We start from the raw sequence: 19,309 nt of genomic DNA on the forward strand, positions 1-19,309 counted from the left end.
CAAGATTTAAAGTGATTTCAGGTCACTTTTCTTATTCTTGAGATGGGGAGATGAGTTGCCCTCAGTAAAAGTTCTTAGGATTTGAAAATGAAAGTGGAGGTCTTAGGACACCAGGAAACTGCAGTAGTAACTACTGTTGGGTAGATATTTTAGTAGAGGGAAGTTTCCTGGTTTGGGACCCAAAAAGATCAGGGTAAAGTCTTGTGCTTTATCTTGCTGGTTTGTAACTACTCATAGAGTTTTTGTCTTGGTCCCAAGTCGTTTTAAGTGTCTGAAGGTTAGTGGGTAGAATTTCTTCTTGAGATAATGAGAGGCTTGACTTCCAGTAGCACGTACAAAAGGTCTAGGAAGACTGTGGTTTTTAGTCCTGCAGTTGTATTGAGGGATTATCAATTTACTACTCTAAATGCTTTGATTGAGAGTGGCCTTTTTTGGGTCACATGCCTAATAAGAACTTGTGTTATGTTAGTAACAGAAGAAAAAATTACTACTGAATATGACACAAAGGATAAAAAAAAAAGTATGAACTTTGAACTGTGATGAAAAACAGGTTTGATGCGAGTGCTGTGTTTAAAATATTACATTGAACAGCAGCATTTCTTTTCGTAACTGTACTGTGCCAGCAAACTATGGAGGTTAAAATAAAACTTATCAAATGAGGTTTAAATGTGTTCTTTCAGAAAAAATATACTTAGGCTAATAAATTTTGTATATATTTACATGAAGGTTGTATGTCCCACCATAAATCTCTACTCTGAAATATTCTGCCTGCAAACATTTTTATAACACTTATTTATAAGATTAGTTTATTAACTTCATTGCATGGAGGTGGGTACTTTAAATAATACTATCAGAAATGAAAATTAATTTGACTCTTATCTGCTCTTGCAGTATGTGTCTACTATGAGCACTTTTATTACCTTTTGAAGATAATATAATGGTTTCTTATTTGGCAAGTGGATGAAAGTAGAATGAGTGGAAACCAGAATGAACACCATGCATAAACACATTGGCATATTAAAACAGTCATTGTTAACAAATTGCCTGCTGGTTTTAAAGAAAAATATAGCTTCAATCAGTTAATGTTTTATTAAATCATTCTCTTCATTCAACAAATTTTGATTGAAATTTTACTCACTATGAAATAAATACTTGGCATGTCTGTATAACAAAGGAAAGTATTCTTATACACCAAACTGTTTTCTTCCATCTAATGGTGCAAAATAAACATGAGTAATTGCTTGATATTTCCCTTTAAATTGAAAGTACAGATTCAAGTGGGGACCCTTATTGCAGTGGGAAATGCTTAAACTTAAATTTTCATTTTTTAATGACAATCAGCAGTGGTTTGGTGATAATTGGCAAAACCTCCTTAGGGTCTGCAGAGTATCTGAGGTCAGCGTTCAAAGCTCAGCCTAAAGCAGCTGCAGACTTTGTTCAGGGGCTCGGAGTGAGCAACTCATTGTCCTGTGAAGAATGTCACTTTAGTCCCCAAGTCTTTGGAGCACTTCATCCATTTCAAGGACTTTCCTAAAGGGAAGAAAGTTAGGGAGGAGACAGGTGAGAGCCCTGATTATTCTTGAATTGCATATTGCTCTGCCCATTCTCTGGAGCCACCAAAACCACTTTTCCCAAACATGCTAATATTGTGATCCCTTTCATCGCTTAACAAGGAGGGAAGATCAGTCCTTAAAAAGCAAAGCGATTTTTTTCATAGATTAGTTGAGGTGTCGTCTCTCTAGAGTGTGCTTTAAAAACTCAGGCGGATACTCTATCAGACCCTACACCTGTTAGTGGATGTGATTTTGCTCTATGAGACGAACCTAAAGGGGGGAAAGTTCAGGTAATACAAGCCGTCTTGGACGAGGAAATGGACCTGTTGTTAATAGAAGCAAAGAGACCACCTCTCGCTTCTCCAAATGGGCTCAAAGCTGATTTCTCAACTGGTCTTCTTTCAGCCCCTTTTATCTCCTCAGCACCCCTCCTCCAACAGTCTCTCAGTTTTGTACCCCAAATAGAACACCGCCCAGAGTTCAGAGCCCTTGTGGGGCGGTGGAGGATGCCAGGAAGAGAGAGCAGTGATGAGAGGCAGCCTCCCCTCACCTGGCCACGTCCTTTCTGCAAACCTCCTATGACAACGAAAGGAGGAGAAATTACCTAGCCTGTTGGAATCTTGGAGGTGATAATTACAAAGAGTCTGGAACATTTTTAAAAAAAATCTGGAGTAGAACGATGGTTGCTCCCCTGACAAGAAATTTCCACCATTGCTTCGGTGGCTGCTTAGTCTTCAGTCTTAAATCCAGTAGTTTTAAGGGAAACCTTAAATATGTTTTTTGGGGACTTTTCAGTTCAATTCAGTAATCATTTTGAAATATGGTATGACCTGGGATTGTTAAGTGCTTTTGGCCACTTAATCGATTTTGTGCAAATAAAATGCCCATTGTAATGTGTTTTTAATTTTTGGATTTTGCTGAGGGATACATATTTTTTTGGTGGCACGCCATCCGCCTTCTACATCCACGTCCCCTCACCAGCCTTGCAATGGAGATAATGGGGAAGGGTCTGAGAGCCTCTCTGAGTGTACTCCTTCACGGCCGGAGAAAAGAAAGCCTGCCTCCTTAATCTTTGTTCTCAGGCTTTTGAGAAGCAAAGAGGAACAGTCCAGCCCCAGGGCCAGGCAAGATTGGAGGCTGGGGATTCCTTGAGGTTCTCTAGTGCCTGTAAAAGAGTCACACATCCTCTCTTGTCCTCACATCTGTGTACCCCGTTGTTCTGCCACCTTCATTGAAAGTAGCCAGTTGGGCTCTTCTCTGCTGCCTATGTCCTTGTGATCTGGGTTACCAGAGCCTTCCAGAAGGAAACTTACAGCCTAATAAGATTATGTACAAGGTTCTCTTTTGAAATCCAGGAGGCAAATATTTCAAGAGTGATTTAATTGTGAGCTCTTCCTGAAGCAGATGAATAGGAAGAGCTATTTAAATGAAAATAATTTTCTTATGACATGCTTCACACTGGCTCTAAGGTTACCCTGCTCTTGTAGTTAATAACGAGGTTCTGTGAGGAATGTAACCCTGATGCACAGACACGATAATGTGGGGATTTGTTCATGCAAAATCAGAAGCTATGTCTTCATGGATAGAAGTACCATTGGCCCCATTAGTTTACATCTCTCTTGGACAAGGAACTGAATGTCCCATTTGGACATGTCAAGAGATCCCCAATCCTGGAAGACTGTTTACCAATGGAGAAAATATCCTAATTTATTCTTTGGTGCAAATTTGAAAATATTTGACCGTCTTACTTTAAGCACAAAAAAATGCTATTGGTATCTTCCTGTGTCACACGGGATTGACAATTAATTTCTATAGCTCTCTTGATGTGATGGTTCTCAAATAATTTTATCCTTGTATTTGTTGTTTAAGCAGACATTACCAGGAAAGCAGTTTTAAAAATCAGGCCTTCTTTTTTCTTTGTAAGATGACACACTGCAGCAGTTTCTTTTGTTAGTTATTCAATGGTCTGGAGGATATTTTGGAGCACACTTTGTAGTATGGAAAATAGTAGAGATGTTGTTGTGTAAACAGGCATTTGATTTGCAACCTTATAATTAATGAATATAGTGAAATTTGGTTTTTTATATTTTAATTCTATTCTGAAAGTTAGCATTGGAATAAAATGAACAGAGATTATGACAATGACATTCACTATTTTGGGCCTTTAGGAACCTGTTTTGTTCACTGGAACAATGAGGAAAAACCTGGATCCCTTTAATGAGCACACGGATGAGGAACTGTGGAATGCCTTAAGTGAGGTAATTTTTAAAATGCAATTATCTTTGTTAGCATCGGTATATGTATACGTGTTATAGCATTGCAGGTAATTAAAGGAGCTTATTGGTTTAACTGACTCTGTTCACCACCTAGGAGGACACTGATGACATGGGTTGTACTCAAAATATGTGCATTGATCATGATGAAAACCAAAAATAAAATGTTTCATGTTCTCATTTTAACCTTCTTCCTTTGGTTCAAAACAGCCAGCTGCATTATCTTATTTGTCTTTAGCAGAGCACTAAACTAGAAGTTGCACTTATGGGTTAAAATTGAACTGGATGAGTAAGTTACCCTGCAACATTTATTTTACTGCTCCATTCTTAGATAACATCTAATAAGTGTAGATAATAGTCATTTTTCATTATTAACTGAAGTTTTTCATTATTAACAGTTAGAATGTGATAATTGTTTATTGGCAAACATGTAATTTTTTTTTTTTTTTTTTTTTTGGCTCTGGCCAGTAAGGGAATCTGAACCCTTGACCTTGGTGTTATAACACTGTGCTCTAACCAACTGAGTTAGCCGGCCAGTGCCAAACATGTAATTTTAATGCTGCAGAGTGAATGCAGGTAATAAAACCCTGGAGCCTTTGCTAAGTTTGTATACTAATACGTTCATTTCTAGAGGGTTTTCTATTACTTGTAGTGGCTCCCTATGGACCACTTTGAATTTCCTTGCCCTTGCATGACAAGGATTTTGACTGTTCAGGTGCTCTTGGCTTGCATATTTTAACACTAATTATTGTGTGTGTTCACCTTAGTTCTGCAAATTAATTTTAAGCTATCTGATGGCAGAAGCCATATTGTAACACTTCTAATCCCTCATTGGACCTAGCTCAGTCTTTTACTTTTTAATGATAAGCATTTATTATCTGTGAATGGTTGATCTCTTCATTTCAGAGAAATGTGGCCTTTTAAAATTTTTAAAATTTTTTTTAAAGCACAGATTACACAGTTGTTATAGGTGTTTTGAATCGGTACATTTTTCATTGTTGCCCTTTCAGGGATAGCTCTAAAATCCTTAATTTACAGATGGGTTTTGACTGTGCACAAGCAGATTTGGAGGCCAATTTCCTCCCAGTAATTCTTGTTTCTGGAGGCATGTCAGTGCCGAGTCTTTATACATCCACCCTGCTTTGCAGCAACCATGGGGATTTTTTTGTCCTCAATTGGGTCGGTTACTCCACCTTCTCCTACTTGAAAAGCGCTTGACCTCTGATTTCATTCAAGTTTGTGTGTCTTTCTACAGTGAAATTTTAGGAGAGAAGAGGTAGGGAGACATTTAACCATCAAATATGAAGACAGATAAGATGATCCAGTGCTCTTGAACTCATAGGACAAATTTAATAGTAAAATTGTGACACACCCTCAAAGAACAGGAATTACCTGTAAATTATTTTTGTTTGCTACAGAGCTTAATATTTTTCTTCACAGAATCCCAGGGAGTAAAATTACTGTATAAACACATTGTTCCACGGACAGTGAGGAAATGTGAATTGGGAGATGATTCTATCACAAACCATCATAGAACTTGGCTAACTTGCATTTATTTTATCTGTAGTAGCCGAAGTTAAAAGAAAATTTAGTAGCCTCTCAGAATTCTAAAAACGGTGAGGTGCTGGAAGTGGTAGGTGACGCTAAGGTCTGCTTTTATTTAAACTGTATTGGGAGCTTTCTGTTAATAAACTGGAGTGTACTGTGAGGCCTGACTGCAGAGTGTAGTGAGTAGTTTCCATGCATTGCTTCTGGAATTGACCTCAGAGCTTTAATGATACCTCTTAGAAGTGAGAAATTATCCCATCATTGTCTTTCTCTAGGAGTTATTTCTTTATGACGTTATATGTTTTTCAATGGAAGATTTGCTAGATTTTCTAAAAATATAGTATGATTTCAACTGCTTTTAATCATACACATATCCTGAAACCTGTACTAAGAGAGAGAATTAAATATTAACATTGCTTGTTTGGGGGTAATAAAATAATGAGTTTTTGTTGCTTTTTTTTTCTCTTTGGTTTTTCTGAATTTTCCAAATGTTCTGTAGTACATTATTATTCTTTTATAATCTGGATGAAGAATAAAGGCTGATTGCTCATGACAGAAGAAGTGCTGTGAATTTTTAACAGTGGTAATTAGTTTCATGACCACAAGTTTATGGAGGCTGGGGTCATTGTGATAGGTCAGGGATTCTTCTCTTGGGGTCTTTGGAATCTCAGGGTCTTCTGACGGTGAAGTCAGAACTTTACTTCCTTGGATTTGTGTGCATGCTGTTCTCATGTGTGTTTATCTGGGAAGACATCATGCTAGGGATTCAGCGCCACAACCCCACTGCTGTTCAAGGTCCTCTGGATTTCTGTATCATATTCTATTTGCTCTCTCCATGGCTTGCTTCTTCCCATGATATCTAGCTCAGAGCAGTATAACCCATCCTGCCCTGCAGTAGATGGTGGAAGACCCAGTGTCTTTGCCAGCTTCCTTTAAAGTGGACTGAAAATCCTAATCAGTTGGTTTATAAATGATGCCAAACTGGAAGTGGGGGCCCAATTTCATAGGGTTGGCTTGAGATATTCCTTAAGAAGGCGCTATTATTTTTTTCTTCTTTAACAACTTCACATAAAAAGGAAAGATGCTTTTTTTCCATTGTTCTCTGATTTCTTCGTCCCCCTTCTCCCTTGCAGAGAGTAGTGCCAGAGATGGACAAGTAGGTTTGGTACTCAGCAGAGGACAGTCCTTTGAATGTTGCCCATCTCCTCTTGGTTATTTTTAAAATATGCTGAAAGATGCCTCAAATACTGAAAAATAGTCAGCTGTGAACGGAAGAAAGTTTACTAGAATCAATACTAGTTGAGGCAGCTAAGAGGTAATGACAGCTCTATACATATAACATAAGTAATGACTAAAGACAAGCGGTTTATCAGAAAAAGGTCAAAAGATCCCAGCAGATACAGCTCTGAAGACGACTCTAATACTGGGAGGCACAATTAAGAGTAGGGTATGTCATGTCAGAACAGTGAAGAAATCATCCAATTATGTTCAACGTTGATAGTATCTCTATTTGGAATGCAAGGATACCTCGTTCTACAAGGAGCCACGATGCAGATAGCCGAGCACCAGCAGCGTGTTACGTCAGGAAGGCTGTTTTTCAGCTCTTGCTTCCTCCACACACTTCATTGCTATTTCCCCCAGGCCATGCATTTCAGAGAATGGGCTCCCCTTGACTCCATTTATCCTTGACTTTTTTCTAGTAAAAGCTCGTCCCCATCTGTTGATTTGATGTTGATCGCATTTTAAGTCTTCTTTTTCAAGTATCAGCTATTCTTTTCTCCTGCGAGGGGCACTGGCACCCAGTAGGTACAGTGCATGGAGCAGGTTACTTTGAAAACATTTATGTTGACAGAAATGGGGTGTCTTATAAGTTCAGTTTATTATTTTCAGTTTTGCTATAGTTTACTATTTTTCCAAGCTTAAAAATAGTTTGAAATATTCTACACTTAGATACATATTTTTGAATACTATTTGATCGGTTTTTCTGAAATTATAACTGTTTTTAACACTTTCCGCATTGTAAAGTATGATATTATGATGTCTGGGAGCCAATTAACTTTTGCAATGAATATATTTAATTTACAATGACATTTAATAAGGAAATGGTATTTCATATAAATTATATATCTAGATGGATTTATTTTCTAATTTATAGGAACAGATATGTCACAAAATGAGATGTACTTGTGGCTTCATTCATACATCCAAGAAATATTTATTGAGAGCTTCTTGCTATGGGGCTATAGCAGTCATCAAGGGAGACAGAATCCCCCACCCTCTCAGAGCTGAAATTCTTATGCAGGAGATAGAAAATAAGCAAATGCATGTGTGGTATGTTAGGTATTAATAAATGCAATGAAAAATAAAGCAAAACACGAAGAGGGCTAGCTGACAGCATTGTTAATAATAGGCAGTGTTTGTTAATCTCTTGCTCTGTATCAAGCGCTGTCCTAAACACTACCTGTATTGACTCATTTAATGTTAGGAGATAGACATCTTGATTATAATAACATTGCGGCCTTATTGAAGGATTAAGAAGCTAATGTAGAGAAAATTCAGGAATGTGCCCGATTGGCAGAGCCAGGCAGGACTCAAGCCCAGGCTGTCTGACTTCAAGGCCCCAATTTTTTATTTTAAGATTTCCAAATCACAGGAAAGTCAAAAGAATAATAGGATAAACACACATCCACCCTTCGCCTAGACTCACCAGTTGTCATTATTTTGTCACATTTGCTTCCTCATTTGTATCGTCTGCTTGTATTTTGCTGAATCATTTGAAAGTAAGTTGCTGACATTTTCATTAAGTTGCAGTTCACCGTAAAACATGTACATATATAGCTCCTAGGAACAAGGACGTTCTCCATTAACATAATACCGCTATCTCACACAAGAAATTTAATAGTGAAGTAGTGCCATTGTCCAAGATGTTTTCAAATTGCCCCTGTTGTCGCTCTTAGTCACTGGGTTCTGCTCTCTCTCTGGTCTTTTTCTCCGTCATCACTTGAATGGATGGTCACACTACAGAGCAGCTTCACATTCGTATCAGTCTCACACCTGTCCCTGATTCATAAATGAAGACATGGTCTCAGAAGATTCCCTTTTCTGGAAAACATGCTCACTGTTCTTCACCTTGCAACCTTTCCTCCTCTTCAGGTAGATATGGAAAACCCGAGGAGAGTCAAAAACCAGATAAGTAATGAGATGTCACCTTTAGGGGCAAGTGTTAGGTTACTCCTTCAGCATCTGGCTATTAGTCTTAAGAAAGACCTGTCGGCACGTACCAGTGTGACCAGAGTCAGCTCAGAAGGAAAAGCTGACAAAGGCTTTCACCATCACACTTCTGATTGATTCTGTCACCTGGGGTGTAGATCTATGAGTATGTTTCATAAAAAGAACACTCAGTAAGTCCTCTTCCTTGTAACGGAGGGGCTTGACTAAGCTGACGTCTTCCATTCTCCAGATCTCAGTGCAGGGTCTTGTACCAAGATCCACATCTTACACTTCAGGTTTTGTATATCTTCCTATCTTTCCTGCTAACACTAAATGCCAATACCATATTTAATCCTAACTCAGAATTCTCATTTCATGGAGTTGGATTTCCACCATGAGCGCAGCCGAAGATCATGTTCATAGAAGTGCTTCAGCATTTAGGGTACCATGAAAATATTGCCCATTTACCCTTGGTTTCTTGTTGTGATTCTGTGTACCTGTTTACTGACCATCACTCGTCCATCTATTGATCTCTCTCATTTTTTTTTTCTTTTTCCTTTTTGCTGGCCAGTAGCTGGTACAGGGAATGAGTCCTTAACCTTTATGTTATCAGCACCACACACTAACCAGTTGAGCTAGCTGGCCAGCTGTGACTCTACTGATCTCTTAATTTGAGGTGTACTGACTCTGTTTCTTCTATAGCTCTCAAGTATAGCCTGAGTTTGGCTCTCATTGTATAAAATTTTCCAAAACAAGTATTTGTTAAACTGAACCACAACCCAGTATAAACAGTCCATAGTGCCAGGGGCAAGATGTTATGTTGTGTCCTGTTTTTCATGAGTTTTTGTTCACTGCAAAATATTTATGAGATTGAAGCAAATGCACTTGACTGCTTTGGCGGTCTGATGGGATTAAACTTGGGAAAGAACCATCCCCCAAATAGGCTCCAGATTTCCTAACATATGAGGCACAGCCTTCTGTTGTTTAAATTTGTATTTTTAAAAACTTTTCTAGTTGATTAAAACCTTCCAAAAGAGTAAAGTGCCTATAAGATTATATCTTTAGAGAACCATACTTCTTAAAGTAATTTTCTTTTTTAATTTTCCCTTTTGTGTACTAACACCAATGCAAAATGTACATTGGAAAACAATTCAACCAGAGAGATTCTTACCTTTTCCACAGAGACTATACTGAGATAAAGAGCTTCATTTTTTGAGAGACGTCCTTAACTCCCTGGGAGGGGTTCTTGGTGGATATCATGTGGTAGAAAGGGAGTTCAGGTGATGGGGACACTGAGATGATTACTTTTCACCGACTGCATTGAAGTGTAATTTATATACAGAAAGTTCTCCCTTTGTGTGATTCATTGATTTTGGTAAATTTGTAGAGTTGTGCAACCATCACAACAACCCAGTTTTAGAACATTTCCATCTCCCCAAAAAGTTCCCTCATGTCCATTTACAGTTAGCCCAGCCCCTAGGAAACTTTTGTCTCTATAAATTCCTGCAGTTACCTTTTCACTAAAAATTAAGATGGGACATTAAAAATTTTTTTATATTTCACCTAGAGAATAATTTTATTTAGCTACTGCGTATGTTTTAATGAAATTGGCATAAGAGCGTTAACACACGACCCACCATGAACAGACTGTGCTTATTGCTGGTGACAAAGAAGCATTCCTGGGTTCTATTAATAACTTTGTTCAGAAAGTCAGAATATTTCTGTTATGAGTTCACTCTAAGTTGACCATCTTTTTAATGAGCATTAACTAGAACTAACTCTCACCATCCTGTGGCTCTACACATAAGCTGTCTTCTGAGAGAAAGGACTTCAAAGTTCTGATGTCTAAGAGGCTTGTCTACTTCAGCAGTAGTTTGTTTAGGAAAATGTCATTCTTTCTATATTTGCAGGTACAACTTAAAGAAACCATCGAAGATCTTCCTGGCAAAATGGATACTGAATTAGCAGAATCAGGATCCAATTTTAGCGTTGGACAAAGACAATTGGTGTGCCTTGCCAGGGCGATTCTCAGGAAAAACCGGATATTGATTATCGACGAAGCGACAGCCAATGTGGATCCAAGGTCCTTGTAACATTGAATTTGAATTTTGTCTCCCGAGCTAGGGCTGTGGGATGGCGAGGGCTTCAGCCACACCCCCCTGACATCTGCACCCAGCCCAGCAATGACCAAAACAAACCTGGAAGCCCCCTGGTCTCCCCTGCAGGAATGAGGGGGGTGCCACAGGCCTCAACCCCGCCCCTATGCGTTTCTCCTCCCACCCTATTTCCTTCCCCTCTCCCGCAACTGCTCCGCAACATCGTAGAATGTAAAATAATAATTTTAATAAACTTAAGAAAAAAAAAGAATTCAATTTTTAAATGTGGTAAATGGGAAACATTGAATAATGTGGAGAAATGTTTCTAAGCGATCTCTTGATAATATTAATTCTGGAAAATAGAGGAAGAAACCAAAACACATTTTACAGCATGAATGATAATATTAGGCATTCTAAGAGAGCTGGATTCCTAAATCCCACTCCTGATGTTTCTAGCAATTTGGAGGGGAAAATATTTTTTATTGTTATATAACATATAGCACATTTCTAAGTGACTTTTTATACTTAGTTTTTTAAAATAAGATCATATCTTAAAGTACTGATTTTAAAAAAATCATTATTAAAATATTTTGTGTTCTTTTTAAGTCTTAAGTCTACTTTTCCCATCTTTACTGAATTAAATTTAATTCTTTGATTCCAGAACTGATGAGTTAATACAAAAAAAAATCCGGGAGAAGTTTGCCCAGTGCACCGTGCTGACGATCGCGCACAGGCTGAACACCATTATTGACAGTGACAAGATCATGGTGAGTTCTTCACCTGTGGCATTTGTGTTCCTTCCATTTCTGTTCAAATTTCCAATTTATCCCTTCTTGTAAAACTTGGAAACAACCCCACAAAGTTAATTTTCTGTTAATTTTTCCTCTCATTTCTGACAATAACTCAAGTACTTAACTACACATTCATTAATGTTAAATAAGATATCCGGTTCATCTGTTTGCATATTTTTATATTAAAAGTTTATTTGAATTGGCATTTTTCTTTAAGATGGCCAGCCATGAAAATATTCCAAATCTAAGATACAGTTTCTGATACTAAGGGTCATATTATGGTCATTTTCACCATGTCGCGGATGTTTCAGCATGTTGGAGTCCCTTAATCAAAGATGTAGGGCTGGCCGGTTAGTTCGCTCAGTTAGAGCATGGTGTTGATAACACCAGGGGCTGAGGGTCCAGATCTCCATACCGGCCAGCTGCAGGGAAAAAAAAAAAAAAAAAGCCTTTCATTTAAACTGCCAGGAGGTTGTTAGGTAAGGTTGCAGAACTTCTCAGCTGTTGGGATGTTCACAAGATATGTTCTCAGAGGGGAGAATGTGAGAAGTCCACAACAAATCATTTTCATAAGGGGCCGAATCAGAAAAACAAACGATTTCAACAGAAACGGTTTAATAAAGGAAGCATGCTACATGGGAATTGGAGGGCTGGGAGAGTGAAGGGATACACCAGGGTAATAATTTTAGGAAGCAGCTAGCACCGATCTCCAGATCTGGGAACTCAGAGGCGAGGCCCTGAAGAGGTGCAGCTTGGACCTCTGAAGAGAGGCCGCTGCCCAGCTGCTGGTCGTGTTTGTCTGGGAGCGTGCTGAGCTGGCTCCAGATGTGCTAATGGAAGGGCCGGCGGGGAGCTGGGGTGACACAGCAGAAACCAGGAGGGAAGACCAAGGGCCTCCGTCCCACTTTCATCTCCCTCCAGTGCCCCCGACTGGCAGAACCTGACAGAGTCCAAAGAGCTTCAGAACTGTGCCTGCCCCGGCCTCACAGGTGGCAGACAGTGGAGAGGCAGGGCTGGGGCGTGGGGCTGCAGACAGATAACCAGCGAGTGTCTCACACAGCAGCACACCCACCTGCACGTGGATGTCTTCCTTACAGGTTTAATTGGCTTTTCCTTCCTTAGTATTTCAGTCTTTCCCTCCATATTTCCACCCTTCCTCCCTTCCTTTTCTTTCCCTCTCTCTCACTCTCTTTTCTTTCCTTCGTCTTCTATCTCTCCCCCTCCCCTTTCCCTTTGGTGCTTGCACAGTTTCGATAAATCTTATGATGTGGCTTTTATAAAATGGTAAGGGAAACATTCCTCAAAAGTAAAACCTTTGACAGCAAAGAAGCCCAAAGGAACACAAGTGATTTTCAGGCTAACTCCCAGCCTGTGACGTTGGGCTGATTTTCATCCATCTTGTGGCTGCTAACCTTTGTCACTGTCTGGTATCCAGTGATGCTCTGATTGATGACAGGGAAGGAAGTGGGTTAAAGAAAGCCTGTGTAGTGCCTGAGGCAACAGATGGAGTTTATGGGTGACGTGATGGTCCAGACTGAACAGGTTCATAAAAAATGGATCAGTAATATCCAAACTTCCTTATGTCCAGTGACAGTGGAGCTGTCACTTTTGACTTCTTTGGCAATTTCTGGAATGGTACTTCTGGCTCTATTTCACGTGTGGTCAGATGGGATCATCATTGCAGATTTTTGTGAAAGCATTGGACTGTCAGCATTGAAGAGGTGCCTTTAGCCTTGTCACTCCCCAGAGCTGGATGTGGGCAGGAATGACCCTGGTGTCCCACACAACAGGAGTAGGGGGTCTGACTGCTCTCCCTCTTGCCTTTATAGTTAAAGCCACAGTGATTGGCTTTCAGTTCTTTAAGTGTAGTATTCCACTCTCACTCTTAACAGTTGTGTCCCCTCTCCCCCTCGATGTGGTGTTAGCAGTGGAGATGGTGAGATGGATGGATTTGGGGTCAGTGGCAGAACAGAGCAACTGAACTATCTGATGGCTTGTATGTGGGACATGAGGGGACAGAGGAGCCTATGCTGGTTTCTAGGGTTGAGGCATCTGGATGAGTGGGGAACACTGAGGGAGAAGTCGATGTAGAGAACGGAAATGCAAGGGTTCTCTTTGAGCATGTGACCTCTGAGACGACTTTGCATTTCACCGTGGGCTGCCCTTCCACTCCCACATCCAGTTTTGGGAGATCATCAGTTTAGGGCTCCTTGGCACAAGGCCATCAGCAACGTCACAGGAGGTCCCCAGATGTAACTTGGCCACTTGAGCTGGTTTCTGTTGCTTACTTCTTTGTGGCAGGTTTCAACCTCAGGGGACCCAAGAGACATGCATTCTGTTGCTTCAGAAGCAGGTGCTCTACCCACCCTGGGTCGAAACCTTCTATTGTATTCTAGAGCTTCTGATCATCAGCTGGCTTTTCATGTAACAAAACTCCATAAATAATGTTCTTTCCCAAAGCTTTGGTTTTGAAGCAATTTTTTTTTTTTTTTTTGGTGCCTTGCTTTAGAAATACCTCTTTCCTTTCCAGAAAACAAGTAACTTTCTGTTTTTGTTTTTTTTAATTTTTCTTTTTAATTGAAACATAATCAGTTGTATGTATCCATTGGGTACAGTGTTGAATATCAATACCTGTGTGCAATATGTGAAATCAGGGTAATTATTTATTATCACACTATATAATCATTTTTTGTGGCCCTTTACCAATTTCTCGTTAACTCCCCTCCCCCTCCCCCTTTCCCACCCCTGTTGGCCTCAGTTCTGTTCTCTTTTTTTGAAAGTTCAATGAATTATTGTATCTTTTTTTTTTTTTTTTTTAGCTACCACGTGTGAGTGAGGACATGATATTTCTCTTTCGGTGCCTGGCTTATTTCACTTAACATAATTTTCCATGTTGCTGTGAATGGCAGAATTTCATTCCTTTTTATGGCAGAGAAGTATTCCATTGTGTAAATATACCACATTGTCCTTATCTAGTCATCCAGTGATGACATTTAGGTTGGTTCCAACTCTTGGCTATTATAAATGGAGCTGCGATGAACTTTGGAGTGCAGGTTTCCCTTCAACATGATGATTTCGATCCCTTAGGGTATATACCCAGCAATGGGATTGCTGGGTCGTATGGTAGTTCTGTCTGTAGTTGTGTGAGGAACCTCCATACTGTGCTCCATAATGGCTGCAACAATTTACAGTCCCAGCATCCTCGCCAGCATTTGTTACTCTGTCTTTTTGATAACGGCCAGTCTAACTGGCATGAGCTGATATCTCAGTGTGGTTTTGATTTGCATTTCCCTGATGCTGAGTGATGTTGAGCATGTTTTCATGTGTCTGTTGGCCATTTGCATATCTTCCTTTGAGAAATGCCTATTGAGCTCCTTTGCCCATTTTTTAATTGGGTTACTTGTCTTTTTATTGTGAAGCTGTTTGAGTTCTTTGTATTCCTGGAAATTAATCCATTGTTGGATGCATAGTTTGCAAATATTTTCTCCCATTCTTCAGGTTGTTTTTTCGCTCTGTTAACTGTTTCTTTTGCTGTGCCAAAGCCTCTTGAATAATGGGTACTGGGAAACCTGGACATCCATGTGTAGAAGAATGAAACTAGACCTGTACCTCTCACCAAAATCAATTGTATATACCAAAATATATCAAAAGCAACTCAAAATGCTTTAAAGACTTTTATGTAAGACCCAAAACTTTAAAAATTCTAAAATAAAACATAGGGGAAGCACTTCAGGAAGTAGAACTTGGCAAGAACTTTATGAATAAGACCCCAAAAGCACAGGCAACAAGAGAAAAAATAAACAAATGGGATTGTATCAAACTAAAAAGTTTCTGCATAGCAAAAGAAATAGTTAACAGAGTGATTTTTCTGTTCTGTTATTCTGAAAGCTTAGAGGACATAAAGACAAGTCAATCATCTGCAAAGCCTAATGCTCCAGAGGGCGGTGGCCAGGCACAGGGGGAGTGGCTGGGGAAGTGACAGATGCTAATGAAGGGCATAACCAACAGTGTTGTCATCATAAAGTCGTGTAATTGCAAGTGCTTAAGGTATAATAATTACATTTTGTCACACTGGTGAATACTTCTCCATAAAGACGGATGGATATGGTTTTGTTTACTGTAAGTAAATCAGACAAGGGGCTTGTTGAGAAACAACTGTGACCTAATTAATAGCTTTGTTTATGTGTTGACTTTCCAGAGGGATTTGCCCAGTTTTGGTTCATTAAGTGCCATTAATGTGGTAGGCTTAGAATTCTATTTTACAAAGATGTTCTCTCAATTTTAACTTTATGAAATATGGTGTAGTTGTAATGACAACTAATTTAATCTTCCTCGTTTGCTCTGTCACAAAACAGTGGAGCAAGACAGACAAATTAGAAATCCTCTTTCTCCTAATACTCAACAACTATCTCAACAATAAAGACAGCTTCTTCCCTGTAGTTTTTTAGGATTAGCTGGTTACTTATGACCTGTTTTCTTTTCAGCCAGTAGCACAGCTTTGTCCTCCAGTCCCCGCACACCCCTGTCCTTGCAGGGCCCCAGATTCTCCCTGAATGGGAGACACTGCAGCTACTAGTGTTGCTAGTGTTCAGTGCTCCAGCAGCCGGGGTATTCTTTGGGAATGAATTTCAGAGAACCAAAAGCAAGGCTGAGAAACTCTGGCTGTGGCTCTATAATCTTTACCTTTCTTCATAAACTCAAATCTCTTTTTAGTGGTGTTTGCCCAGAGAAAACAAAACTAGAAACTATTATAACATACCCAGATGGAAAAGCACAACTACTCAAAGCTAACTCAAGTTTTATTTAAATTCTGGTTTTCACCTTCATGGAACTTCTCTTTAGTAAGCCTGCATGGCCACAATTAGAACATTTCAGAAGGAAAAAATGCTCCTTCAGAGATAGGCTGAGAGATTTAATTCAGGTGTTTGGGGGGAAAATAACTAGTATGAAGGTAGAAGGCACAACCTCTGGGAATAGCTGTGCAGGTCACCATGACTGAGCCTTCACCTGCCCCAGATGGGAAGAGTCATCTACTACTTCAAGACCTAGGGAAGGATTTTGAGTAATACTTGCCACGTGTCAGTGTCTTGTCACAGAGAAAAATCACAGGCACTCATTTTACCAGTGAGGGAGCCAACTTCTACAGTTGGACAACTGTCCATACACATCTTTTTGTCACCTGGCAGCCCAAAGCAGATGTCTGAAACTCAAATCCTCCCCTCCCCACTCTGCATTTTGCAAATGGAGCCTCTCTTTATTGCTTGTTGCCAGATTGATAGCTGCTTTGGGCTTTTCTCTTCCTGTGGTAAGGCTTTTCCTCCACCCTGTGCTGCCCCTCACCTCTTCCCGAGCCCACTCCACAATCACGCATGGCATCCTGCCAATTAAAATGGGTTAAATTATTTTTCAATTAGTCCATATAATCTTATATCTAGGACAGCTACCTGGGTTATCTGCAGATATATAGGCCTGAGAGCCGCATCTTCATTGAGCTTCCATAACTGACTGACTCATCCAGTGTAATGTATTTTTTTCCTTAACCTTAGAGCAGCAAGCGATTTGAGGTTGGCATTCCTGGAGAGATCTTGGGGCAGAGGGATCGCTATCACATCAGCATTAATGTGTGGTTTGTTTGTAGTTTTCTTTGGGTACAGCAAGGGTGGGGACCCAGCGGGAGATTTCAAGAGCTTTTTCTTACAGATATGAAAGATATTGAGATAAAAATTCAAAATTAATTCTACCTGTTTTTCTGAACAAAGAGAATATTCAGAGTTGCTTTATGTTTATTCTAAAAGATTAGAATCTTTGCTCAAAGCAGTAAATGTGAAGGCTACGTGGGTAAAATTCTATTCCTGGCACTTTTCCATGTGTATCTCAGCTCAGCCCTTGTGGCATCTGACTGTGCCTTCTCGCCTTTCCCTTTTCTGATATTTCACGTAAATGAGCCTCATGCATCTGCCCTCATCCCTCCTCTCTCTCTCTCCCTCACTTGCCTTCCTCCTGTTGGCCGCAGCCATCATCAACTGAGGCATGTGGTCCTCCAAGTCTAAATCCCTAATCCCATAACCCCTATATCCCGCCGCCTTGTTTCCCACTGCTAGCTAGACTCTTTCCTCCCTCAATCTCACCCTGTCGTCTTGCCAAACTACACCACTGGACAGTCACCCTGTCATGCCCTGCATTTGGTTTCCTTTGTATTTAACTTTCACTCAGTATGCATTGGGCGCCTCTTACTTGTCACGTGCAACATCAGGCCTTCGAGATGCAACAGTGAACCAGAGAAACCACACAGCCCTGCCCAGGAGGAGGTGACAGGCTCACCTCCAGTCGTGTTGGCTCATGTTGTTTCTGGGTCTGGAGTGATCCTCCTCCCACCCCCCTTTCTGCGTGTCCAAGTCTGTCCATTCTTCAAGGCCTGGTTGGCTGCTCCCTCCTCCCTGAAGCTCTTCCTCAGAAACTCTGGCCGGAGGTGACCTCTTCTGCTCCCAGCCTCCTGCTTGTTTGCCTTTTCTTCTTGCATTATAGCCACTTGAGTATTTTCTTCTTTCTCTTCTTTCAGTATAGGCTCCCCAAAGGCAGGGGCTGGGACTTCTGTGTCTTTGCCTCTTCATAGCACCTAGCATAACGACACAGATGCAGTCAGTGTGCATTACATGTGCTGAATAAATTCAGGAATGAATGAAAACTCACTTAAAGTTCTTCTCTAGTGTGTTTTTGCCTTGTGTTTCTTGCTCTTTATTAATCATGAAAGTTTAATGAAATTGGTTTTCTTTTTCTGTGAGTATATATAGCAGGTACACAGTAAGTAATTTTGAATCATGAGTGTAATAAAATTATAGTCGAAAGGGGATGGGGAAATGTTTATGTTTATAGGCATATTTTCTTAAATTATGCAAAGCTAATATATTATTCAAATGAAAAGGTGTCTTAGAGAATGAAATGTTTAAAATGCTCATCGCCCTTACTTTACTTCTAATAATAAAGTAATAATGTCTTTCTCTGGGAACTTACATGGAGAGGAGAGAAGACGGGTTCAGACCTAGGTTCAAATCCCAGCTCTGTCATTTACTGGTTATGCAGCCGGGGCCAAGTTATTCAGCGTGTCTGCTCTTCAGTCTTCACCTCTGGCTATGAGTGTCTTGACAGTCTTTCTCATCTTTGAATCTCTTATTTCTAAAACAGTGCTTTGGTTGGATGGGAGAGAGGAAGGAAATTACCTGCCTTGTTTATCTATACTCTATTTTGAGAGTTAACAGTGATGGCTGTAAAAGCAGTGACTGTTCAACCCATGGCCATTTTTCTTTTCAAGTTCAAAAACTGCTACTTTGGTTATGGGATGATTTCACTGATCCTTATGATACCTGTATTCTTTGTTACATTGTGTTTATATGCCAGGGCATGCCATGTCTCAAACCTTCTGAATCCATCCATTTGGGGCTACAGTAATCCAGTTCATTTTAAGCTACTGTATTTTGTTTTAATGCATATAAAACAGTATTAATTTACATTTTAAATTGTTATTTTTCAGAAGTTAAAAAATTTAAGTTCTAATAAATTATCAAGCATTATATGAAAATTTGACAGTTCTATCATTCCCCAAATTGAAAACTCTCCTAACAAAATAAAATGCACAGACGTTAAATTGTTAGTACCTAATAAGGCTCAAAATATTTTGACCAAAATGATCTTTCTGTCATTGATACTGTTAATCCTGTTGCTTTTTGAGAGCATTAATTTTTTCTGCCTTTGCCTTTTTAGATTCTGGTCAATTCTGAGAACTACTGGTCTTAGCAGCACTCATGTGTTTTCGGGCAATATGAGTGAAAATGGAAATATTT

At 39.7% G+C, this 19,309-nt stretch overlaps 1 protein-coding gene across 2 annotated transcripts in view; it reads left to right on the plus strand.

The window, feature by feature from the left end:
* ABCC4 (ATP binding cassette subfamily C member 4 (PEL blood group)) overlaps positions 1-19,309 on the plus strand; it is a 248,960-nt gene that overhangs the window by 215,839 nt on the left and 13,812 nt on the right. For both annotated transcript variants that reach the window (XM_063102130.1, XM_063102131.1), the window contains 3 exons: positions 3,722-3,811; positions 10,495-10,667; positions 11,342-11,447. In XM_063102130.1, the coding sequence (XP_062958200.1) occupies positions 3,722-3,811; positions 10,495-10,667; positions 11,342-11,447 (369 nt within the window). The remainder of the gene's footprint in view (positions 1-3,721; positions 3,812-10,494; positions 10,668-11,341; positions 11,448-19,309) is intronic.

This window comes from Cynocephalus volans, chromosome 7, assembly GCF_027409185.1.
Source record: "Cynocephalus volans isolate mCynVol1 chromosome 7, mCynVol1.pri, whole genome shotgun sequence".
Taxonomy (NCBI): Eukaryota; Metazoa; Chordata; class Mammalia; order Dermoptera; family Cynocephalidae; genus Cynocephalus; species Cynocephalus volans.